The sequence below is a fragment of the Bufo bufo genome, chromosome 11 (genome assembly GCF_905171765.1).
Source record: "Bufo bufo chromosome 11, aBufBuf1.1, whole genome shotgun sequence".
In the NCBI taxonomy this organism is placed as follows: domain Eukaryota; kingdom Metazoa; phylum Chordata; class Amphibia; order Anura; family Bufonidae; genus Bufo; species Bufo bufo.
The window spans coordinates 17,379,825-17,406,681 of NC_053399.1; the positions used below are offsets into that span (position 1 = coordinate 17,379,825).

General features: G+C 47.7%; 1 protein-coding gene across 3 annotated transcripts in view; it reads right to left on the reverse strand.

The window, feature by feature from the left end:
* MIA2 (MIA SH3 domain ER export factor 2) overlaps positions 1–26,484 on the reverse strand; it is a 37,784-nt gene extending 11,300 nt beyond the window's left edge. For 2 of the 3 annotated variants that reach the window (XM_040411141.1, XM_040411140.1), the window contains exons 1-15: positions 26,296–26,484; positions 23,539–23,672; positions 22,932–23,018; positions 22,179–22,284; positions 21,307–21,939; positions 17,363–18,181; positions 15,045–15,167; positions 14,218–14,309; positions 5,203–5,334; positions 4,542–4,563; positions 2,666–2,754; positions 2,427–2,498; positions 1,278–1,388; positions 1,122–1,193; positions 123–227 (exon numbers count right to left, since the gene is read on the reverse strand). In XM_040411141.1, the coding sequence (XP_040267075.1) occupies positions 123–227; positions 1,122–1,193; positions 1,278–1,388; positions 2,427–2,498; positions 2,666–2,754; positions 4,542–4,563; positions 5,203–5,334; positions 14,218–14,309; positions 15,045–15,167; positions 17,363–18,181; positions 21,307–21,939; positions 22,179–22,284; positions 22,932–23,018; positions 23,539–23,672; positions 26,296–26,413 (2,715 nt within the window). In that variant the 5' untranslated portion in view covers positions 26,414–26,484. The remainder of the gene's footprint in view (positions 1–122; positions 228–1,121; positions 1,194–1,277; positions 1,389–2,426; positions 2,499–2,665; positions 2,755–4,541; positions 4,564–5,202; positions 5,335–14,217; positions 14,310–15,044; positions 15,168–17,362; positions 18,182–21,306; positions 21,940–22,178; positions 22,285–22,931; positions 23,019–23,538; positions 23,673–26,295) is intronic. The other variant, XM_040411142.1, reaches the window with a different exon arrangement.
* Positions 26,485–26,857: the final 373 nt, after the last annotated feature.

Here is a 26,857-nt window from a genome sequence, read left to right on the forward strand (position 1 = left end):
CAGAATAGTGAGTGCAGCTCTGGAGTACAACAAAAGGTTTTATTTTGCTAATATCAATCATACAATGTATGTTGAAATTTACTCATTTTCATATTTAGATTGCATCAAATTTTAAAATGTACCTGTTTAATGCTTTCCTCCAGGAGAGATTTCTCCTCTGTTGCATCTTGAAGCGATGACTCCAAACGGCCTTTATTAATTTCAAACACCTTCTGGGTTGTGCGAGTCTGCAGAATAAGACGAGCTCCTGTGACTGCAGAGTAGGGGACGCACCGCTGTTCACCCCCCCCCTATACAATCAGCCGCTCCAAATAGAACTATCCCTTCAACCTCTTAAAGGGCACATGAAAAAGCAGACTTTATCTCCACATTTCATAAATATGATTTTTCTTTTCTTCTTCTATCAAAATAGCAGTAAAAGGGATTGTAGTGACATTTTAAAGAGAACCTGTCACCTCTCCTTGACAGGTCTGTTTCAGTAACCACTCGCATTCCCCATGGAATAACCATTCCGGAGCATCTATTCTTAGGACTGGGTTGTGCTATTCCTATTATTATTCCTGCTAGAGGTTTACAAATAAATTGATAAGCAGTCTGCAGTAACGAGCGTTACCAGTAACCTGTTCAAATCAGTGCTGCTAGTGTCAGACTGTGCAGGGACACGCCCCTGACTGGTAACACCCATCTGTACCTTTACTGCAAGCTGCTGAAAATTCATTCATAAACTTCTAATAGAAATAACAGAGGAATGGCAGAACATGGAGGCATAAGAATAGATGCTATACTCCAGTATTGTTAATATATGGGGGATACAAGTTGTTACTACAGCAGACTGGCCTGGAGAGGGGACAGGTCCTCCAACCGCCCCATTTTGGGGTACATACTAGATAATGATTTGTTGGAGTGTGATGACATCAGTGGGGGCCGCCCTATAATTATAAAGGTAAGACCCTAATTAGACAATTAGACTAGGGCTACACAGATGAAAGGTCCTCTAATTACCACTTGCCAGGGTTGTAATTGCACAGAGTGTTGCAGAAAGGGGTTAAATAAGGCAGTGCATCATCTATGACCACAAGTGCAGGGGTGCACTCCAGGTCCCTCTCTCCGCTGTGACTTACCTCTTCTTTCTGGGATGTTTCCTTCTTGATATCTTCCTCCAGAGCTTTGATTTTCTCATTTAACTCTGCAAGCTGAAAATTAGAAATGTAAGAACAGAGAGAAACAATCGTAGAGACCTTTACAGCAACCTATAGGCTTCACCGCAGATCCATTACCGCATGGTCCACCTCTGACCCCCGCACTCTCTCCTCCTCCAGGTCCCGCTCCAGTTTGGCAAGGTTTTCTTCCAGTTCCTTGTTTGAGGCCTGCAGAGATCCCATAACAGCCTGAAATATGGAGGAACGGGACAAGTCAATGTCATTACCAGGGAGGTGTCTACATGTCCTCTCCAGGTGACCTAAAATGTCCCAGAGGAGCTAAGCAAGAACAGTCCTACAGCCTATGCCAAAATCCCTCAGCCCAAAGGAAAGAAAAAAGTGTCACCAATACCAGCCGCCCCTTATAACGCTCCAGCACTGATATAACCTCCAGAGACATTACATCATATGTGACTGATATCAGCCGCCCCTTATAACGCTCCAGCACTGATATAACCTCCAGAGACATTACATCCTATGTGACTGATATCAGCCGCTCCTCTTATAATGCTCCAGCACTGATATAACCTCCAGAGACATTACATCATATGTGACCGATATCCGCCGCCCCTTATAACGCTCCAGCGCTGATATAACCTCCAGAGACATTACATCCTATGTGACTGATATCAGCCGCCCCTTATAACGCTCCAGCACTGATATAACCTCCAGAGACATTACATCATATGTGACTGATATCAGCCGCCCCTTATAACGCTCCAGCACTGATATAACCTCCAGAGACATTACATCCTATGTGACTGATATCAGCCGCTCCTCTTATAATGCTCCAGCACTGATATAACCTCCAGAGACATTACATCATATGTGACCGATATCCGCCGCCCCTTATAACGCTCCAGCGCTGATATAACCTCCAGAGACATTACATCCTATGTGACTGATATCAGCCGCCCCTTATAACGCTCCAGCACTGATATAACCTCCAGAGACATTACATCATATGTGACTGATATCAGCCGCCCCTTATAACGCTCCAGCACTGATATAACCTCCAGAGACATTACATCATATGTGACCGATATCCGCCGCCCCTTATAACGCTCCAGCACTGATATAACCTCCAGAGACATTACATCCTATGTGACTGATATCAGCTACTCCTCTTATAACGCTCCTGCACTATTATAAAATGTTGACTTTAATGTTACTGGCCCTTTAACCCCAGTTTCCTTGTAATTCATGGACGTCCTCTTCTGTATATACCTTCTGTTCGGAGATCTCGGTCAGTAACTTCTGGTGACCCGATTCCTGTAATTTCTGCTGTACGTCTTCATACTACGGAAGGAGAAGAACAAAGCTTTAAGTTATCAGCTGCATAAAGCGCCCCCTGCTGGGAGGTTATAATTTATATCTAGAATTATTCCGCATAAGAAGGGGAGGTTCTGAGCCCCAGTACATAAACCCTGACATGAGCGAGGTACTCCCCATGGTCACCCCTGTACCTGCTTCTGTACGATGCTGAGTTTTTCCAGGACTTCCCTCTTACTGTCCAGAACTTCAGTAATCTGATTACCAAGTTTACATTCCCGACCTGAGGATGAGAAATATCGAGTGATTGAAGTTACTGCAGTGAACCAGCGAGGCACCGGAGGGGGTAATAGCTGTACACATCTCTCTAAGTATATTGTATGATGGTATCCTGTGGTCTTCCCTGTTGGGCAGATTCTTGATTTCCTGTAGGATTAGCAGCCACTTATTCTCCTACTCTATTGAAGACGCAGGCCTGATCAACCAAACTGAATACACACATATTCCCTCCCTACAGACCCTCCCCCCCATACCGTCCTCCCTACAGACCCCTCCCCCCCATACCGTCCTCCCTACAGACCCCTCCCCCCCATACCGTGCACCCTACAGACCCTCCCCCCCCATACCGTGCACCCTACAGACCCTCCCCCCCATACCGTGCACCCTACAGACCCTCCCCCCATACCGTGCACCCTACAGACCCTCCCCCCCATACCGTGCACCCTACAGACTCTCCCCCCCATACCGTGCACCCTACAGACTCTCCCCCCCATACCGTGCACCCTACAGACTCTCCCCCCCATACCGTGCACCCTACAGACCCCTCCCCCCCATACCGTGCACCCTACAGACCCCTCCCCCCCATACCGTGCACCCTACAGACCCCTCCCCCCATACCGTGCACCCTACAGACCCTCCCCCCTTACCGTGCACCCTACAGAATCCCCTCTGACAGGAGTGGGGAGTTGGGACACCCCCATACATATTAGATATTTGCCCAATGCTTAAAAAATTGGTAAGTTCAGTTAAAGGGGTTGTCCAGGTTCAGAGCTGAACCCGGACATACCCTTTTTTTTCACCCAGACAACCCCCCTGAGGCTAGCATCGGTGCATCTCATGCTCCGATGCGCTCCCGTGCCCTGCGCTAAATCGCCCAGGGCACAGGCTTTTTTGTTTTCAATAACACACTGCCGGGCGGTAACTTCCACCCAGCAGTGTGTTCGGTGACGTCACCGGCTCTGAGGGGCAGTTTTACTGGCTAGGGCAGAGCTAAATCCCGCCCATCAGTGCTGGTGACGTCACCGGGGTTCCTAGCAGCCCCATGGAAAGCCCCAGTACGTCACCGGAACTCCTAAAAATGCCTTTGCCCTGCGTGATTTAGCGCAGGGCAAAGGAGAGCATCGGAGCATGAACTGCTCCGATGCTCATGTCAGGGGGTCTGCCAGGGTGAAAATGGAGGGATGTCCGGGTTCAGCTCTGAACCCGGACAACCCCTTTAACACTCTTCTAATGCATATGGCCACCTTAAAAGAGGTTTTCCCACATGGAAATTCATGGCATATCCGGAAACTGGGAGGCGTGCGCACATGTGCAGTTCTCTCCATTCACTTCTATGGGACCATTGAAAATAGCTGAGTAAGTGTGCTCAGCCATTTTTCGGAGGTCCCATAGAAGTGAATGGAGAGAACCACACACGTGCGCACGCCTCCACTCCGGCGGTGTGAAATAGGGTCCCGTTCTCACGGTTGGAGAAGGTTCCAGAGCTGGGGCCGCACCAGACATTTATGGCACATCCTGTGTAGATGCCATAAACGTCCAGATGGGAAACCTCTTTAAACCCTAAGAGGGCATCACATTAAACTAGCAGAGCGGAAAACGACCTGACCGCTGAGGCCAGTGATTGGCTGCAGCGGTCACATGAATGATGTAAAGTGACATCACTGCTGCAGTGACCACCAGAGCGCTAGGGGTTAAAGGGCAAGTATGATTATTTTTTTTCTGTTATACCAGCTAATTGGGCCGAGTCACATTATAAAACACAATCCAGGGATCACGACTGCAGACACTTACCGGCATAAAATCTGCTTTTAATCTGAAAAAGAGGGAAGAAACTGTAAGAAACCAATTCACTATAAAACAGCACCACTGTTATCCACAGGCTGTGCGTGGTATTGCAGCTTAGGCCTTTTGGTTTGAATGGTGCAATACCACACACGACCTGTGGACAAGTGTGGTGCTATTTCTGGAGGAAAGTTATCTTGAAACCTGAACATCCCGCATCTTACCGTGACATTACCATCTATTAGGGAATTGTAAGCCTAGCAATTGCCCACTGTATAAAACCCGGTGTAAGTTCCAGCTTTAGGCATACTTTAAGGCAAGGGCTGCACAGCAACGTTGGTCGCGGCCAGGCCAGCGGTGTTGGATTTCTTGCCACTGCGATCCCATTCATTTCTATGGGATCACCACTACTCCGCGATCCTGGCCGCGACCAATGTTGCCGTGCAGCCCTTGCCTAAAGGGGTTGTGCAGCCAGTACATATTGATGACCTATTCCAACAGCTGATCGGTAGGGGGTGCCAGGAGTCTGACCCCCTCCGATCACGTACTGATGAGGATAGGTCATCAATATGTACTGGCAGCACTGCCCCTTTAATTTCATGGCCAGACTATCGGCCAAGTGACCCCAATCCTGCAGGCGATAGTATAAGGCGGCACACATCGCACTTACGCATCGCATGGTTCTGCACATAAACATCAAGACGGAGAGAAATCCGAAGAGTGCGGTGAAAATCACAACATCCCAGGGACAGCCATAAAAATCTGCGCCGGGCTGGAGGTCCTCCGGTAACAGCGAGGCAACCTACGAGGAAACAGAATCAATAGGCGTCAGCCGCGCAGAGAAAAACTACAGCTGTAACAAACCCTCAGCTGCGAGAAGTATGGGGTCTTCACGATCTGGACATAAACAAAATGGCAGGGCTCTGCTATATCCCGCAATCCCACAGAGAATACATGGAGAGGTAGGATGCATGCACGACCTCCCGCACCATCAGGTCAGGGGAACAGGACCCTCGTTCCCGGGATCAGTGGGGGTCTCAGCGGTCGGTCCCCACTGATCAGTTAGTAATCCTCTAGTACAGGGTAGAACTTCCATACTTGGCACAACCCCTTTAAGCCCTGGTACAGGTCCAAGGAACTAAATCGGCACCCCCTTGATTTTGCACAGGTGCTGATCGGAGGCCAGGATGACTCCGATCCCGGTCTCTGCGGCGGATGTCAGATGTATTATACAGCCAGAACCCGCGGCACAGAGAGCAGGTTCGGCTCAAGAGCCCGCTCTGCACTCCCTTGATGCCATTATGCAGTAAATGTATGCCACATGGCGCCAGGTGGTTCATAGAAGTTTCACAAACTTCCTACTCCGTTCCAAGATCTCTGCTTGCTGTCAGTGAATGGGAAATTCCCTGTTAATGTGGAGAGGTGGAAAACCCCTCTTGACCTACTCCTGCTTTTGGTTTGTTATAATGTATCAGGCCCAAACCTCAGACTCCTGCATTTTATCTCTGCGGCGGGATCGTGACTGATGTCCACTAGAGACACTGAAGCCAGGTATTGGCGGCAGCAGAGCAGGCGATCATGCACGTGCTGGGGACTAATCAAACAAGTGACAGACTGGAAGATGGACATGACACATGAGCAGCACGCTGGACCAGAGCAGCGAGGAGTAGGTAGGCACCATTCTTTCCATGGCAGAGGCAGGCTGTGAAAAGTCACTTATTCTCAGATAACACCTTTAAAGCTTAGTTCACACTTCAGTGGTTTGATCAGTGATTGTGAGCCAAGGTGCCGCTCAAAAACACAGAACAGGTGCAGGTCTTTCCACTATATCTCTGAGGAGGCTCCACTTCTGGTTTAAGCTCACAATCACTGATCAAACCACTAAAGTGTGAACTAGGCCTAATGCTGTAAACCTGTCTAGCAATTTTGAGCATGTATCGCACAGGTTCAGGCATTCTAACTAACGGCCTTGAGGCATCATGAAAATACCTAGTATAATGACAGGAGAGGTGAGAACTGATTATCTATCACCACTAAAACATCCTGCTTATTACTGATTATATTATAAGGACAAGAGAGGTGAGAACTGATTATCTATCACCACTAGAACATCCTGCTTATTACTGATTATATTATAAGGACAAGAGAGGTGAGAACTGATTATCTATCACCACTAGAACACCTTGCACTGATTATAGTATAAGGACAGAAGAGGTGAGAACTGATTATCTATCACCACTAGAACACCTTGCACTGATTATAGTATAAGGACAGAAGAGGTGAGAACTGATTATCACCACTAGAACATCCTGCTTATCACTGATTATAGTATAAAGACAGGAGAGGGGAGAACTGATTATCTATCACCACTAGAACATCCTGCTCATCACCGATAACTGTTTATACAACATAAAATATATTTGTGATTAAAGTTTCTAAATATCTCCACAGTTATATTTAAATCAGTACATTTCCATCGACTCCACCGCCCTTTTGGCCGGCTCAAGTTTTTTCACCATCTGTTTGTAAACAGCAAGCAGAGATTTTGAAAAAAAAAAAAAAAAAAAAAAAAGAGTGAGAAATTGAAGCATGAAGTATGGGAGAAGTTCAAAAAGTTCATTATTGTAGGATTAGGCCTCGATTCCTTAAATCTACATTTGTGCTTTAGGGGTTGAACCGCTGAGACTAAGCCACCCAGGAAACAACGCCAGCTCTGCTACATAGGAAGCCGTTACACAAGACTAGTGGAGGGGAGGGGTTTGTTACCCCTCCAGGCGAAAGCTACATCAGCAACCAGATCACAAGACACCGCTGCACGTCTGACAAAATCCACTCCGTGCGTTCCTGTGACCCTACGGGTGCCAGATTATCAGATATTCTGAATGATCAGTCACAGTTTCCTATGTAATCAATCATTGCAAAAAAATTATAATAATTCTGCAACGTCCCAATAGACAGCGCCTTTTAACTTCCCACCATTTATAAGATCTCTGCTCCCTGTCAGTGACTGTGAACATTCATTTACACCCAGCAGCAGAAAAACCTGTCTTCTAATATGCAGCTGAGGCTTTGTTACCATTGTATCCAGACTAGGCAATCATCTGTGAGTCCAGACTGCACTGACACATTGTAACAAACCCATCAGGAAAGAATTTTACAGTAAGTATATTGCAGTTTCGGCGCCATTCCGGCTGTCAAACACCCCGAGACCCAAAAACAGAAAGCTGACGACTCCGTGGGGTCTGTAGATACATTGACTTCCATCCAAAAACGTACACAGCAGAGCGGTCACTGCGCAGTAATAAACGTAAACCTGCCGCTGGTGTGAACGGAGCCTTAACAGCAGTATGTCCGTTTCAGTGCATACGTTTACTGTGGCTAGGTAACAGCCTATCAAAAATTTTTGCACTGTTTTTGGGACTAAAATTAGTGATTTTGCTAAAATGGCGCACACGTATAGCGGTATCGCGGTCATACGTGTGCACTACAGCCCAGATATAAGGCACAGTGCAACCTGTTACTATATGGGGTGCTTATATTTTTGCAACCTCCTCATGCAGGTGCAGGGGTGCACCAGTCACTGGTTACTGTGGGGGCACCAGTCACTGGTTACTGTGGGGGCACCAGTCACTGGTTACTGTGGGGGCACCAGTCACTGGTTACTGTGGGGGCACCAGTCACTGGTTACTGTGGGGGCACCAGTCACTGGTTACTGTGGGGGCACCAGTCACTGGTTACTGTGGGGGCACCAGTCACTGGTTACTGTGGGGGCACCAGTCACTGGTTACTGTGGGGGCACCAGTCACTGGTTACTGTGGGGGCACCAGTCACTGGTTACTGTGGGGGCACCAGTCACTGGTTACTGTGGGGGCACCAGCTGGCTCCCCCTCCATAGCATAGGCCTGTCAGACTTAGAGGTAAACGTGGTCAAAAGCTGATCCCTGACTCACCTGCCTCACCGTGCCCGCCATGTAATCGCCGCTCTCCGCCATCCCCGGTCATGAAAACACAACCAGCCGCAGCCCTCAGTCACCGGCAGGACGCTACCATCTGCCCAGGAAGTAGGGGGTGTCGTACCATTCACCGTCTAGAACCACGGACACTGCACCCAGGAACTGGATTTGTATTCTTATGTTCATATCAGCTTAATATTATCCTATAAACATAGTCTTCTGCGAGGCTATACGGGATTCAATACTGGGTACACCCCCCCCCCCCCCCCCCTTCGTCATCGTTTGGTTTAGTCCAATCTAGCGTCAGGGGAAGAGGAAAGAGCGGAGCTGTACGTGTCCGTGGAAGGGGCGGGGCGTCCGAAGCCGCGGCGGCCATATTGACTGGCAAAGCCTCTGCTTGAAAAATTAAAGGGGCAATCCATCTAAACTCCTATTAGATAGAGATATAATCAGGGGCGTTGTATAAAGAAAGCAATAAAAGCCACAGTTCTCATTTATGCCCCCAAATGATGATTTACACCTAAATGAAGTACTCTAGCTTCCCCCAATCTGGGAGGGGCTTCATCATCCCCCCCCCCCCTCTGCAGTCAGGCTACTGAGAAATTGTATAGAACTTTGTAAGTGCACACATATATTGCCTACTGGCCATCAGATATCTTCAAAGCCATATAACAGGGATGCTCAACCCGCAGACTTCCAGCTGTTGCAAAACTACAACTCCCAGCATACCCTAATGGCTGTAGACTGTCCAGGGATGCTGAGAGTTGTAGTTTTGCAACAGCTGGAGGGCCGCAGGTTGGGCATCCCTGCCATATAACATCATTCTGCCCTACAATGGCTTTATAATGGGACAATACTACATTAAAATCAGCTTACACACAGTGGCGTACATACAGGGGTCGCAGTTGCGACCGGGCCCGGCACTCCAGGGGGGCCCGGCCACCTGTGGACCCCTGGTCCCTGCAGTAGTGGATTGTGTGTACACCACTGCTTACACAGTTGCTTTCTCAGCTGCTGCTTGACATTGAGCGCTGCTGCCTGGGTTACCCGCACAACAGAAACGTTGGACACTCCAGCTGCAGTGAAACTACTACTCCCAGCATGCACACTTGCTTGGTTGTTCTCGGAACTCCAATAGAAGTGAATGGAGCAGGCTGGGAGTTGTAGTTCCTGCAGTATCCTCAGGGTCCTTCTCTTGCTTACTGCATACAGGGCCTATGGATATACCATCAGCGAGGCGTCTGATCGGCTCCAAATTTATTCTGCATCAGGACAACGACTCCAAACATCCAGCCAATGTCATTAAAGGGCTTGTCTCACCGCTGGGACCTGCACCTATCTTCTAAACGGTGGCAAAGTGCGCAGCCGCCCTCTGTTCATTTCTATGGGGCCTCCGAAAATAGCCGAGCACTGACTCGGCTATTTCCGTCTGGCCCATAGAAGAGAATGGGAGCTGTGGCCATTCACTTGTATGGGGAGCCGGCTTGGTGGTGGTCGGACCTGAAGTCCTCCAGCTACCACCTTGCAGGGCTCTTTTCCCGATATAGATGCGGGTCCCAGAGGTGGGACCCGCACCTATCAGACAATGGGGGCATATCCTAGCGATATGCCCCCATTGTCTCAGATGAGACAACCCCTTCAAGAACTTTCTAGAGCGTGAAGAAGAAGAAGAAGAAGGAGCCCTGGAAGTGATGAGAGAACCCTGTTCTCAAGATCATCCAGTCTGCCTGGGATTACATGAAGAGACAGAAGGATCTGAACAAGCCTACATCCTCAGAAGATCTGTGCTTCCTTCTCCAAGATGGTAACAACCTCCCTGCCGAAGTCCTTCAAAACCCCTGTGAAAGTCTACCTAGAAGAACCGATGCTTGGATTGGATTTAGATTTAGTTCTCTTTTCTTCCTTCCCTTTGCATTTTGTTAGGGCCTCATGCACACGACTGTTGTGTGTTTTGCGGTCCGCAAAACACGGGTGGCGTCCGTGTGCGTTCCGCAATTTGCGGAACGGCACGGACAGCCATTGATATAACTGCCTATTCTTGTCCGCAAAACGGACAAGAATAGGACAGGTTATATAATGTTTTTTTTGCGGACCACGGAACGGAGCAACGGACGCGGACAGCACGCGGAGCGCAGTCCGCATCTTTTGCGGCCCCATTGAAGTGAATGGGTCCGCATCCGAGACGCAAAAAATGCGGCCCGGATGCGGACCAGAACTACAGTCGTGTGCATGAGACCTAAGTGACTTTTAACACTTCTGTATGTGAAATCCTTCTCACCTGGCAGCACGTCTCCACACCTGCCTATTACTTTTGCCCAGTTCTTCTATTCTTCACCTTTCTTATCTTCCCGCATCCTTGTCTGAATCCGGCCACCTCTCCTCCTGCCTGATAACAGGGAGCGCGGCCCCAGCCAGACAAAAGCCCTTTCCTCTCCCTCAAGCAAGCGAGGCATTAATCATTAAACCCAAACCCCGACCCTACGGCACCAGAATATTACCCCGCACCATCGCCACCATCAGGGGTGCACCTAGCCTTTCTGCTGCCTGAGGCAAAAACTGAACCCCCCCCCATACCAATTTCTTAACCTGACCCCTTCCCTTCAGCCCATGGCCCTTCGGCTGTCCCTCTCTTGCCTGAGGCGATCGTCTCACCTGCCCTCATTGGTGGTGCACCCCTGGCCCCCCCATGTTAGTCCAGGAAGCTGAGATCTCAGGTGCTGTAGTTATCACCCCTGACATAGATGTCAATTAATGCCGGATCCGGCATTCCGGCAACTGATCAGTATTTTTGGCGCGGAGAGAAAACTGCAGCACGCTGCGGTATTTTCTCCGTCCAAAAAAACGTAAGAGGGACTGAACTGATGCGTCCTGAGCGGATTGCTCTCCTCCGTTCATAATGCATTAGGATAAAACAGATCACTTTTTTTTCGGTATTGAGCCCCGAGGACGGAACTCGATGCCGGAAAACTTTAACGCAAGTGTGAAAGTGCCCGGAGTCTGTAGCCCATTCAGCTACCTCCGTCAGTCCCGTAGACTTGGATTGAAGCGGGCAGCGTGCATACGTGACGACCGGGTCCGGAATAGCGTACACGAGAAAGGGGTCTGCCTTTATTAAAAAAATAAAATAATTAGCCCCCCCCCCCCTTCCCCACAATAATCTGAAACGAGCTCTAGTAACCCGCGGCACTGCGCACTGCGTGAACTTCTGGCCCCGTGACATCTGCTGCCTCGCACTTCCATTGGCAAATGTCCGTAAAAATTGATTATAAGCGGCTGTCTATACGGTCACATTAAGGCGGCATTCTTCTGCACCTACCTCCTCCTCCTCCTCCGCGACTGGAGGCTCCATCCGAATACTATAGAATTAAAGGTTTCAGGGGGCGTCACAAGGCCCAGCGGACATGCTACCTGCACAGAGGGCGGCAGGGTCACTGCTGCTGGCTGTAAGGTGATCCTGCCGGGGGTGACGCAGGCGGTTTAATGACAAACAGCACAGACCCTTATCTGCCCCTGTCGGCGGCTGTTACTTTCCATGTGTTATTTACCTACAGCGCAGATGTAGCAGAGCTGAATGGATCACTCCAGAAGAGATCTGTAGTCTGCTCATCCTGACCTTCCTGTTTCATGAATAAAATGGAGACAACTACTGAGAAGACTCTCGCAGGCAGTGAAGGAGCAGGACAACAGCCCCAGCGTATAGGCTCCTTTATGGACAGTGACATATGCTCACCGACCCCAAAGGAAGACCTCCCAAGTGTCCCTCTTTTTGATCCAAGTCCCTCTGTCCCTCTTTTTGATTTCCATTACTGCATTTACTATATTGATCCACAAAGTGTTTGTCCGGTTCCTCTATCTGTATATCGGAGCCCACCTCTATATCTGTATATCGGAGCCCACCTCTATATCTGTATATTGGAGCCCACCTCTATCTGTATATCGGAGCCCACCTCTATATCTGTATATTGGAGCCCACCTCTATCTGTATATTAGAGCCCACCTCTATATCTGTATATCGGAGCCCACCTCTATATCTGTATATCGGAGCCCACCTCTATATCTGTATATTAGAGCCCACCTCTATATCTGTATATCGGAGCCCACCTCTATATCTGTATATTGGAGCCCACCTCTATCTGTATATTAGAGCCCACCGGTTCCTCTATCTGTATATTAGAGCCCACCTCTATCTGTATATCGGAGCCCGCCTTGTAGATCATTTCATTATTTGATGCAATTAGAATTTTGGAAATGTCTATATTCAGATAATTTTTTGCGCTAATTTCATAACAGAAAACGATTGAAGTGTATAAATAGGCAGGAAAAAATGTATGTTTCACGGAGTGAACCGTAAGGCTGGGTTCACACGGGCGAGATTTCCGCGCGGGTGCGATGCGGGAGGTGAACGCGTTGCGCCCGCACTGAATCCGGACCCAATTCACTTCTATGGGGCTGTGCAGATGAGCGGTGATTTTCACGCATCACTTGTGCGTTGCGTGAAAATCGCAGCATGTTCTATATTGTGCATTTATCACGCAACGCAGGCCCCATAGAAGTGAATGGGGCTGCGTGAAAATCGCAAGCAAGTGCGGATGCGGTGCGATTTACACGCATGGTTGCGTCTATTCACTGTATTATTTTCCCTTATAACATGGTTATAAGGGAAAATAATAGCTTTCTTTAATACAGAATGCATAGTACAAGGTCAATTGAGGGTTAAAAAAAAATATTTACTCACCTTCTCTTCTTGATCGCGTAGTTGCCGATCTCTTCTTACTTCTTTAATCGTGAGCTGCCGGCTATAGGACCTGTGGTGATGTCACATCACATGGTCCGTCACCGTGGTGATGGACCATGTGATGAGCTCAGTGACGTCACCACAGGTCTTTTGACAGGTCTTGAAGAAAGAACAGGAGACCGGCAGCTACGCGATCAATTGGAGGAGGTGAGTTAATTTTTTATTTATTTTTTAACCCTCAATTAACCACCTACTAAGCATTCTGTATTAAAGAATGCTATTATTTTCCCTTATAACCACGTTATAAGGGAAAATAATTCCATCTACACAACCTTGAATCCAAACCTGAACTTCAGTGAAGAAGTTCGGGTCTGGGTACCACATTCAGTTTTTTATCACGGGCGTGCAAAACGCATTGCACCCTGAACAACGGAACGCAATCGCAGTCAAAACTGACTGCAATTGGGTACCTACTCGCGCGGGTTTGCCGCAATGCACCCGGGACTGAGCCAAAACGTGACGCCCGTGTGAACCCGGCCTATAAGTGTCCCTCTTTGAACGTCCAACAGGTTAGGAGGCATGCAGAGGTAAACCTCCTGGCTTAGTAGTCGGCTCTGCTACATCTTGTACGGAAGCAAATGTCTCTGGAGGAAGCTAAGGGAGGGCCCCACTGAAGAACACTACAGTCAACCTCTTCCATGGCTGATAACAGAGAGCAATAGATGCAACTGGAAAGACGATAGACTGTGGTTTGCTTTGAGAGGTTGTCTCATCACAGACAATGGGGGCATAGCGCTAGGATATGCCCCCATTGTCTTATAGGTGCGGGTGCCATCTCTGGAGCCCTGAAAGTGTTGGAGGGCACTAAGTTCCCAATATAGGTGCCTGTGGGTGCACCTATAAGACAATGGGGGCATATCCTAGTGATATGCCCCCATTATCTGTGATGAGAAAACCCCTTTAATGTTAATTCCGCCATGCAAGTTAGGTGGCGTACCTTGCCAATTTTACTTGTCACCAAGGACCAGACGGGCATAAGATGGTGGGTGTGGACATCATTGTACCCGGAATAGATCTTCCTCAGTATCGCTGTGTGATAAAAACATGATACATTGTGTCACATTGAGCTCTGTCATTACATTGCATCTATTTGTCTGCTACTCAGTAGCGCCCCCTACATTCAAACAGCCCCGGGTGCATCTGACAGCAGATTTGTACCTATGACATGTGCGCTTGGCAGCTGAAGACATCTGTGTTGGTCCCATGTTCATATGTGCCCGCATTGCTGAGAAAAATGATGTTTTGTTATATGCAAATGAGCCTCTAGGAGCAACGGGGGCGTTACCATTACACCTACAGGCTCTGCTCTCTCTGCAACTGCTGCGTCCTCTGCACTTTGATTGACAGGACCAGGCAGTGAAAACATCATCACACCTGGCTCGGACTTCCCCTAAAGTCAATCAAAGTGCAGAGAGAGCAGAGCCTCTTGGAGCAATGGCGACGCCCCCGTTGCATCTAGAGGCTAATTTGCATATATTAAAACATCATTTTTCTCAGCAATGCGGGCACATAGGAACATGGGACCAACACAGACGTCTTCAGCTGCCAAGTGCACATGTAACAGGTAACAAAACTGCTGACAGATGCCCTGTAAAATGTATTAATATCGGCTTCTAGGTGATAACCAATATGGCTGACACCTTCATCCAGCATTCCCAGATCCCTGAGCGGAAAGTCTACAGTACTGCCCCCATCATGGTATCACTAGCAAGATTTGCCATTCAGGGGTCCAGGAAAGCTGGGTGCTGACATAATATAACTCACCTGTGAAAGCCAGGACCCCCGGATCGGATTGTATTGGCACAGGGGTCTCCTCTGCCCCCTGTGGAGGTTCCATACATGAGGTCCCGGCCGCCTCCTTGGCATCAGAACATGAAGAAAATTCATCTAGAAAGCAAAATAAACGGTTTTATCTGATTTTATGATCTACAGATAGGACTACAAAAACCTTATTACACAGACTGGGGAGAGGGGGTCACAGAGCGAAAGTCACCCCTATAGTCAAAGCTACGATCCCGGATTAATCATTGCCCATCTCTGAGGGCTTCTGGTGGAGGAGCACAGTGGGCCAGCAGCATGTCTCAATGCCACTCAATGACACCCAACCATCTCAATGCCAAAGAACCAGTCCTTGATTTTGGCTGGTGTCCCGCTTTCCTACTGCAGCTCCACCATTGACCCTTTGACGTCATCGTGGTGGGGGGTCCCAGCTTGTGTTCTGCTAAGGGGGTATTACTATTAGTATTTTAATAAAACTAAGGAGACATCACTAGGGGCGCTATTTCTGAGTGAGGGACCCTAAGGGGGCATCACTAATGTGAGGGAGCACTTAGAGGGTATTCTTACTGTGCGGGGGGCAATATGAGAGCGTCACCACTGTGAGGGGGGGGTCTCCCTTAATTTGTAGGGAGGCACTAAAAGGACATCACCATCGCTTCTGTTTGGTGGGGGCATCCTTACTGTGTGAGGGCACCAAGTAGGCATAACTACTGTGAAGGAGAGACTAAGGGGGTATAATTAACCTCAGGGACGCAAAGGGTGCATCATTACTGCGTGCCACACAAAGAGGGCACTATGTGGGGGCGCTATTGCTGTGTATTACACGAAGGACGGTACGGTTACTGAGTGGGAGCACAGAGGGATGTATGGGGGGGGGGGTGGAGAAGGACTGGGCACGGTTAGGGGCATGGCTTACCATGAAAGAAATGCAGGAGTGGTCTCTTTTTACTCTCTTTGAAAGTTGGAGGCTCTTTGGTTGGCACTGTATAAGGGTTTCTGTGGTGGCACTGTATAAGAGTTTATGTAGGTGGCACTATATGGGGTCTCTGTGGTGGCACTGTGTATAAGGGTTTCTATAGGTGGCACTTTATAGGTCTCTGTGGTGGCACTGTGTATAAGGGTTTCTATAGTTGGCACTTTATAGGGCTCTGTGGTGGCACTGTATATAAGGGGTTCTGTAGGTGGCACTTTATAGGGCTCTGTGTTGGCATTGTATATAAGGGTTTCTATAGGTGGCACTTTGTAGGGCTCTGTGGTGGCACTGTATATAAGGGTTTCTATAGGTGGCACTTTATAGGGCTCTGCGGTGGCACTGTATAAGAGTTTATGTATGTGGCACTTTATAGGGCTCTGTGTTGGCACTGTATATAAGGGTTTCTATAGGTGGCACTTTATAGGGCTCTGTGGTGGCACTGTATATAAGGGGTTCTGTAGGTGGCACTTTATAGGGCTCTGTGATGGCATTGTATATAAGGGTTTCTATAGGTGGCACTTTGTAGGGCTCTGTGGTGGCACTGTATATAAGGGTTTCTATAGTTGGCACTTTATAGGTCTATGTGGTGGCACTGTATAAGAGTTTCCATGGGTGGCAATTTATGGGGTTCTGTGGTGGCACAGTATATAAAGGTTTCTGTAGGTGGCAATCTATGAGAACTCTGTGGTTTCTGTGGGTAGAAGTTTATGGGGGCTCTGTAGGTGGATGTCTCTGTACATAGGGCAGAGAATTAGTATGATGCTCAACTACACACATATGGAAAAATTCCCTATCCATGCTGTCCTGTCCTTCCTCGATAGCACATGCCCCTAAAATACAAAACCTTCAGTATGACTGTCACCATTGCAGATCCCACAAGGGGTGCTTGTCCTGCTCTCCTAGACCCCTAAATAGCACATCTTCAGAGATATGGTAAGATACATCCCATACGCCCATATGTTGGCAGATATGAATGTTTATCTTTTCCTCCTTGTAAAACTTCCCCTTTCGTCAGTATCACCTTCACTTGACTCACTGTCCTCCTCTTGACTTCTGAGCTTGGGACTTGTGGGTCTATTGCTGGTGTCTGCAGACCCCAAAGTGACACATTGAGAGTCTGTTTCCAGCCTAGTGTCTGGTCCCTCTGTTTCCATCCCACCCATTGTGGTCTTATCAGCTCCGTAGGTAGAGCTGACTGTAAATCTATGGTGTCCATCACATCTTGATCCCATATGTGCAGTACTTAGGAAGTCATGATCCATACTTGTGGTGCACACAGGTTTGTCTTTCCTTTCTATTGACCCCTTGGTCTCTATTTTAAGTTCTTCACCTAATTTTTCTTCTGTATCATCTTTTGTCTTTTGGTTGATTCTGGTTGACTCCGTTGATTCTGGTTTGTCTATGAGATGATGGGAAGCCAAATAGATATTGTCTTCAAGATTTGGGTCTTCATCTTGTTCTTGAGTTCTAATTGGGTTGAAGGTTTCTTCTAGTCTCTTGAAGGTCACTTTACTTCTTTCTTCCATTGTCCGTTTATTTTCTTGAGTGATCTTTGACTGATACAACTCTTCAGAATTTATGACTTCAGTCTTATCATGATCATCTGTGATGACAGAACCATGCTTAACACAATCTACAATCTCCTGTGACAATGTCTCAGAATATTCAGGAATCATCTTCTCTATATGTTCTCTGGGGTCTTCTGCTTGACTATTTTGTGTATGATGCTCTGCTTCTTGATATCTCAGTTTCTCACCATAGTCTTCATCTTGTATTGCCTTGTCCTTTTCTGTCGTCAATGCCTCAAGAGGCTTTACTAGATGCCCCTTCGTAAGGATTTGAATGTCATCCTTGGAATGCTCATCTACACCAGAATTCACTTCATGTCTGAGTCCACTTAGGTCAATCCCTTGTGACATTGTATCAGAATATTCATTGATGTTCTTAGCTACCTGTTCTTGGTAATCATCAGCTTGACTAGACACTAAGGTCTTTGTAGAATGATCTTCTTCTTCAAGCTTATGTTCCTCTTCATAGTCACCTCCTTTGTCTTGAAAAGAACTGTCCATCTTGGTCAATGCATCCTTATGAGGACCTTCTGGTTGATGTTTGTCTTTAAGAATGTTGAATTCATCCTTAGCTTGGGCATCTACAATAGAACCAAGTCCATTTAGTTCACTCCCCTGTGACAATGTATTGAGATGTTTATTTAAGTTGTTATTCAAATTTCATATTTTATTTTTCAGATATTCTACTCATTGTTTTGTTATGTGAGGGTGCAGAGGGAGATGGATTCTTGACAGGAACGTCGCAGATGGTGTTGATCGAGCATGCTTGGCCGAACACCAGTTCGGCTTGAGCATCGCGATGCTCGGCACATCGAGGTGTTTGGCCGAATACCGCGTGTGCTTGAGCGCGATGCTCGAGTCTCCTCCCCGCATATTTGTTGGCTGCTACGCAGCCAATAAACCTGCAGGTAAGTGCTGACCTCACTGTAATGCCAGTAGCCATGTTGGCTGATGGCATTACAGTGATTGGCTGGCCGGAACGCGTCATCGGGTGCTTTAAAGCACCCGATGACACGTGGCTCGGCCAGTCTTAGTCAGGGAGAGCTGTGCTGTAGAAGGGACAGATAGTGTAGGGAATTGAATTGAATTTTTTTGTTAGGCAGGGTTGGTGTTAAAGACCCAAAAGTCCTTTTAAGGACTATAGTTGTGTCTGACAGCAATATGTATTTTTAGCACAACCTGCGCTAAATAGCTTGCAATCGTTTGGCCGCTGCAGACAGCGACATTATCTGCGCTACATCTCCTGTGTAACGTGTGCGCAGCCTAAAAATATCTGTGACACCCAGTGTACTTTTTCTGTAGACGGTGTCCGCTGCGGACAGTTACATTACCTGCGCTACATCTCCTGTATAACGTGTGGGCATCCGAAATATCAGTGACATTCAGTCTAATTTATTTGCGCCTACACTTACAAAACCTGCGCTACTGTACGTGTGACATACTTTTAAGCATATATAACATTTAATATGAAGAAGGCGAGAAGTAAGGGACGGAGAAGTGGCCGTGCTGCTGAAGGTGCACGCAGAGGCCGTGGCCCTGGGCGCGGTGAAACTGTACCTGGTGCCAGAGCACAAGGAACGCTGGGACAGAAGCGGATGTCTCCTCCCTTGTGCGAAGATAGTACTAATTAGCATACAGCGCGGCAGACGGTAACGGGGGCCACTGCGGGCAAACGGAGCGGCGCCCAGATATAATAGTAAGTGCAGGGACATCTAAATAGTTAACAAAGTCCGGACCCATGAAAGGTCCTCTTTAACTGACTACAACAATTCTCCCATTGTTTTCAGAAAACTTGCATTCTTCAAAACAGCCACAAGAGGGCAGCAGAGCTCAAACACGTCAGTAAGTTTCTACAAAAGGCGGCAAGGACCCAGATCATGTCCTCCTCTGGACTGCAGCTGCAGCCCTATTTCAAAGATGGAAAGCTGGCGCTGCTGCTCTACAAAATGTCTGTAGCCCCAGCCTGACCTGTAGCCATTAACTATAGAACATGTCATTTCCCGATATATGAGGCTTGTGTCCTTGTGATTTCATCTGTGCATTGAAGCAGTAACTGTAATGTTAATACTAACTAGGGTAACACATATCCACCTGTGCCATCTCCTGTCCGGGGTCATGGTCAGCGGCTCAGCGCTCATGTATTGTGACTATTGACCTTCACCAGGGTGTGTGTGACAATACATGAGCGCTGACCATGCCCCGGACAGGAGAGGGCACAGGTGGATATGTGTTACCCTAGTTAGTATTGAGTGATGAAGTGAGTGACGGTACGCTTACGCTGCAGTCCGGCCAGGCCTGCCTGCTGCGCTACTTTGATAGTGACTCGTTGCGTCATGAGTAAGTAGTACAAAGTAGACTTGGCGGGGCAGCTCCCTGCAGGAGCCTCTCACGGCCGCGGGCCCTCGGTCCATGCCTAAGCGCCCAAATGGTCAGTCCGCCCCTGGTTGTGAGACGTGAGCATGCGCTGGAACTCCACGTTCCACATGTTGGCCAGGCTTTGTGAGCAGCTGAGGGCAGTAGTGGAATACCAGCTGCAACATGGTCATCGCCTTTCCAGTCGGCTTCTGCTCTTCACAAGCGAGGAGTGGGCATGGATGTCTGACCTCTGTGAGGTTTTACGCAACTTTGATGAATCAACACAGATGGTGAGCGGCGATAACGCTATTATCAGCATAACCATCCCACTTCTGTGTCTACTGAAACGCTCGCTGCTCACAATGAAGGCGGACGCTTTGCATGTGGAAGAGGTGGAAATGGCGGAAGACATTACACAGGGTGATAGCCAGACCACCCTCCGTTCATCTTCTCAGCGCGTATTGGATGATGATGATGATGAGGAGGAGACGGTTGCCTCCGCTACAGAGGGTAGTACCCACAGCAGGTTTATTCCATCTGTTCAGCGTGGATGGGCCAAAGAGGAGGAAGATGATGAGGAGATTGAGAGTCATCCTCCTGATGAGGACAGCAAAGTCTTGTCTGCTGGGACTCTGGCACACATGGCTGACTTCATGTTATGCTGCCCTTTCCATGACCCTTGCGTTATACGCATTTTGGTCAACACGGATTACTGGTTGTTCACCCTTCTCGACCCCCGCTACAAAGAGAACTTCTCATCTCTCATTCCTGTGGTGGAGAGGACGAGCAAAATGGTGCAATACCAGAAGGTCCTTGTGGAAAAATTGCTCCAAAAATTTCCAGCTGACAACGCTGGCTGCAGAGAACGTAGTTCCTTGGCCAACCGAGGAGTGGAGACGAGGGGAACACACAGCAGTTCCAACAGAGGCAGGGCAACACTCTCCAAGGCCTGGGACAGTTTTAAGACACCCCGCCAGCACCCTCACCCTGATGCGCGGCCTAGTGCCACAAGGAGGGAAACGTTTTGGAAGATGGTGAAGGAGTACGTAGCAGACCGTGTTCCATGTTGTCACCGAAAGGTTCCTGGAGAACGTTCTGTGCTGATGACAAAACCTCCTGCAGAATGGTTGATGAGCCCTCATAATCAAGGCTATGTACAGTAGGTCCTGCACTAAATACACCCATGTCAGCCCTTTACCCCAGGAAACATGCCACCACATAACATAGTCATAAAGTAACATAATGAAATGTAAGAACAAATGCAACACATAATTCACACAGAGTAGAGCATTCTGATACACACAATACATAGACAAGGCCGCTCAGTACGCCACAGACTCATCAGACCCACCTTTCTTTTGTGCATTGGGTAGAGTTGTGTCTTCTTCTTCAATGTTGTCCTTTGTCTTGTCCGTTTGGTCAGGTCTTGAGATCTCTGACTGGTCTGGCATCAGATTACTCTCCACTGCTTCTTCTTTACTCTCCGATATCATCTCATTGTCTGCTCCATCCACATTCAAGTTTAGTTCTTCTTTCTTCTCACTTTTAGCCCCGAAACCTAAAACTTCCCTAATTCTGAAATGAAACCACTTTGGCTTTGAGTCTTCCCCCTCCATATTTGTATTACTTTGCTCTTGCTCGGTCTGTTGGGTTGAGGTGGAAGCATTTTCTCCGTAATCCTCATTATCCTTGCTTTGTGTTTCATCTCTTTGTCCTCCAAATGGCAGGAACGTTTTGATTCGGCCACCAAGCCAGCCGGACTTTTCTGGAGGAGCTTCCTCTGGTGGTTCCTGAGGTTCAGTTTCCAAGTTTGTTTCTAGGTCTATGTTTTTGGCATCAGTTTCTGCATCTTTATTTTCATTCGATTGTCCCATGCCAAACCATCCTGCAATGCCAGAAGCAGCCCATGACTCTTTCTGTGGAGCTTCTGGCTCTGGTGCTACCTGGGTGATGGCATCTGGTTGCCCTTCAGTAGGATGTCCACCTATAGAATGAAGCAATGTAGCTGAGTTTCTAATGTTATACATTGTATATATTTAGGATCTGACCATGACAAACCCACGTTAGTGTAATAGGAAATTGCTTAAACCGCTCCACACTTGTCCATGGGTCGTGCCTGATATTGCAGCTCAGCTCCACTGAAGTGAACGGGGCAGAGCTGCAATACCATCCATCACCGGTGGACAAGTGTGGGGCCTGACCCCTCACCTCCCGTCCTCTTACCTCCCTGGACACTGTGGTCTGCAGGCTCTTCTCTGATGTCACCTAAGACACTATCCTCATTCTCAAAAAAATATTCTCCGCCGTCCAGACACACAAAATCTGTTTCCTGGGAGAGAAAATAAGAAGTGTTTCATTTATAGTGTATTTTTCACCCTCAGTTATAAAGACTAGCAGTGCCGTGCCTAAATAATGCCGCCATATACAGTGCCTACAGTATAGCGCCATACACTGAACGCACAGCAGCACCAAACCAGTCCTATCAGGGTGGAGCTGTCTCTTAAGGGCTGGGTGATACAAGCTCATGCATTATGCTGCAGTGTAAAGCATGGAGGATCAGCAATTGTCTGACCCTCTGAAGACAATGGAGGTGCATTTCAGACTCCAATAGACAATGCAGTCAAACTGCAGTCACTGATCATACCTATCCTCACACGGAGCAGAGCTGCAGTGTAAAGCACAAGGGAGGGACAACAATGCTACTAAACTGGAGTCAATGATCATATCTGCAGTGAAAAGCACAGGGGAGAGACAGAGCAGGGATGGAATTCAGACTACCTCAGACACCAACAGACAATGCTTGGGCGGACCTACTGATCATACATGTTACTTAATGGAGCAGCGCTGCAGTGTAAAGCATTTGGAAGATAATATGTAGCAGCCTGAACCTCTCAGGGGACAGACTACTTCAGACTCCAACAGGCAGTGCAGCTAAGCTGGAGTCACTGATCATAGCTGACATATATACTTTGTTACCTGTGCGGGGACCTCCATCTCCTCACTAAGATAAACCTCCTCAATGGTGACTGCATCCTTGGGAAAGAAGCCGTACGCTTTTCCTTTCTGAAAAATATGGAACGTGACACAATATAACCACAAGCCACCTGCGGCCCGCCAGCATGCTGGAACTTGTAGTTCCAGCTGGAGATCCACAGGAAATGAGAGGATACCCAGCGATGATTGTTCCTATTAAAGGACAGCAAGCAGAGGTCTTGAAGATTACGTAAAAAGTTCATTGGGCAATTTATTTGCCCCAAATGTAACTTTTCTACCCATGACAACACTTCCTGCACTGGAACGGCTCACTGTTACCATAGGAACCCTGGGCATCGTCATAACCAGCCCCGATGCTTCTTCGACATAACGCCAGCTATATTCTGATTGGCGGCTATGAAGCCAATTCTTTCTATGATAATGTTGTACTGCCAGAGCACAGGGGCAGGAAGTGTTATCATAGGGACATAAGCAGAGAAGCCCAAAGGACCTTTCTCATACACCTTCTAATCATGGCCATAAGGATAATGTACTGGCCAGAAATCAGCCAGCCGCGCCCGGGTGGGGGGGTCCCTGCTGGGTAACTTACACTTCCTTGCCACAAGTCTTCTCTCCTTCCAGTCAGTTTATAATAGACATTAATTTCATCTCCTGTCTTAAAGGTTAAGAATCTGCAGTCGGGGCCGGAGTAATTTTCTTTCGCCGAAACCCGCAGCATAAGACCTTGAAGAGAAAGGATAAGCATGTGATACACTGTAACAGAAGCGCCCTGACGTATTGTCTCGGAGCCTCGACCTATTATCTCAGAGCGTTGACTTATCTCAGTGCCCCAAATTATTATCTCAGAGCCCCAACATATTATGTCAGAGCCCTATCTTTTTAATCCCAGAGTCCCTACTTATTATGTCAAAGCCCCGACTTATTATCCCAGAGCCCCGACTTATTATCTCAGATCTTCGACTTATTATCTTAGAACCCTGAAGTATCGTCTCAGAATCAACTCATCATTTCAGTGCCCCGACTTATTATCTCAAAGCCCGGCTTATTATCCCAGAGCACCAACTAATTATCTCAGAGCCCTGACTTATTATGCCAGAGCCCCGACTTATTATGCCAGAGCCCCGACTTATTATCCCAGAGCCCCGACTTATTATCTCAGATCTTCGACTTATTATCTTAGAACCCTGAAGTATCGTCTCAGAATTAACTCATCATTTCAGTGCCCCGACTTATTATCTCAAAGCCCGGCTTATTATCCCAGAGCACCAACTAATTATCTCAGAGCCCCGACTAATTATCTCAGAGCCCCGACTTATTATCCCAGAGCCCTGACTTATTATCCCAGAGCCCTGACTAATTATCTCAGAGCCCCGACTTATTATCCCAGAGCCCCGACTTATTATCCCAGAGCCCCGACTTATTATCCCAGAGCCCCGACTTATTATCCCAGAGCCCCGACTTATTATCTCAAAGCCCGACTTATTATCCCAGAGCCCCGACTTATTATCCCAGAGCCCCGACTTATTATCCCAGAGCCCCGACTTATTATCCCAGAGCCCCGACTTATTATCCCAGAGCCCCGACTTATTATCCCAGAGCCCCGACTTATTATCCCAGAGCCCCGACTTATTATCCCAGAGCCCCGACTTATTATCCCAGAGTCCCAACTCATCATTTCAGTGCCCCGACTTATTATCTCAAAGCCCGACTTATTATCCCAGAGCCCCGACTTATTATCCCAGAGCCCCGACTTATTATCCCAGAGCCCCGACTTATTATCCCAGAGCCCTGACTTATTATCCCAGAGCCCCGACTTATTATCTCAGATCTTCGACTTATTATCTTAGAACCCTGAAGTATCGTCTCAGAATCAACTCATCATTTCAGTGCCCCGACTTATTATCTCAAAGCCCGGCTTATTATCCCAGAGCACCAACTAATTATGCCAGAGCCCCGACTTATTATGCCAGAGCCCCGACTTATTATCCCAGAGCCCCGACTTATTATCCCAGAGCCCCGACTTATTATCCCAGAGCCCCGACTTATTATCCCAGAGCCCTGACTTATTATCCCAGAGCCCCGACTTATTATCTCAGAGCCTCGACTTATTATTGAGATAATAAGCCAGGTATTTGATCCAAATAGTAATGCTAAACTTCAAGCAACTAGACCACCAATGAGGAACAGAAGGTTATCTCCCAGGCTGAGATGAGGAGTCTTAAAGGGGTATTCTGAGATTCTGATATTGATGACCTATATCAGGATAAGTCATCAGTATCTGATCAGTGGTGGTCTGACTGTCGGCATCCCTGCAGATCAACTGTTTGAAGAGGTTGTCATTGACCAGGCAAGTGACATCACGTTCATTGGTCACATGGCCTAGGCTCAGCCCTATTAAAGCGAATGGCGCAGAGCTGCAATACCAAGCACAGCCACCATATAATAGATGGCGCTGTGCTTGGTAAGTTGCAAGGAGGCTGCAGCACGCACAGGAGCACCATGACCTTCTCAAACAGCTGATCAGCCGGGCATCGGACCCCCTGCCGATCTGATATTGATGACCTATCGTGAGGATAGGTCATTTATATAAAGAACCCAAAAGCGCCTTCAATAAAGGATAACCCTGGGCATCCTGGCAATGGGTAGCCAGTGAAAGAATGGGCAGAGAAGAGAGGCATGTAAGGCATGGTAACCGTCCAGTGAGGTTGAAGATTGGAGGCCAAAGAGAATGATGTTGCAGTAGTCCAGGTGGGAGATGATAAGGACGGGTAAAAGCCTTTGGTCCACATGCGTTTGTGGAAAGAGCTGATTTGAGTTTTTTTGGGGGTTGTAAGGACTGGAAACAATTGTAACAGCCTCCCAGCTGTAACAAGTATAAATTCTCTGCTTCCATCCTGCATCTGAACCACTATACAGGACGTATAGAAGGTGGCTGTAAAAAGTGGACTTCCCCTTTAAGCTGCAGCTAATCAATCCAGGCTTCAGTTTACTCTTCCCCTGGTTTCATTATCTGTAGCCATAAACAGACTGGACGACCTTTGCCCCCCTCAGTTTCGTAACGCGCTGCCTACTTTCAATCCCAACCACAAACCGCATATTGAAATGTTCATAGGGCGCACTTATATATGCAACATAAAATGTAATATAAAATACAAGAAACAGTAAGCACCTGTTGGTGACCCGTGCAAACCTCTCAGGGGGTCAAAATGTTCCCAAAATTTATGAACGTATGTCAGTTATAGGTGGAGGTCATGACGATGGATACATACCAGAACATTCATCCTATCTCATCCTTGCTCCTTTATCTATGAGCAACTTAACATTGCTTGTTAGGGGGTGCACTTACTTTGGCAATGGGGGTCTCCGCATTTCTTACGGTCAGAGAGAATCTTCTGGCTGTAGATCTGTGTAGTAAATAGAAGTACCAGGGTGACCAGCGCCCTGAAGACCCTGAGATATTCCATGACTGATCCTCATGGAGGAATCTGCTGCAGGAATGACGGCCGCTTTACGCCAGGTCGGTCCCTGAGGCCTAAACTGCTGCAGTGGGTTAATGGTTAACTAAACCTCTGTGAATCTTGTCCCTGGAGGCCACAACCCCAATCATCCTCACTCACTCCTATCCATCTCCATAGTCCCAATGCTTATGAACATGGAATTTATTCTGAAAGCTCATGTCTCCCAAATCTGCTCAGTTATAATGTGATATGTAGATAAATCCCCCTACTAATATATTTACTATGTAACCGGGAACGTTTTTCATTCAGGTTTCTCGAAATGTACTATAAAGATAAGAAAACATCAAGAAATATTTCAGAATGTGCCATATTTTATCCTGTATTATACTCCAGAGCTGCACTCACTATTCTGCTGGTGGAGTCACTGTGTGCATACATTATTTATCCTGT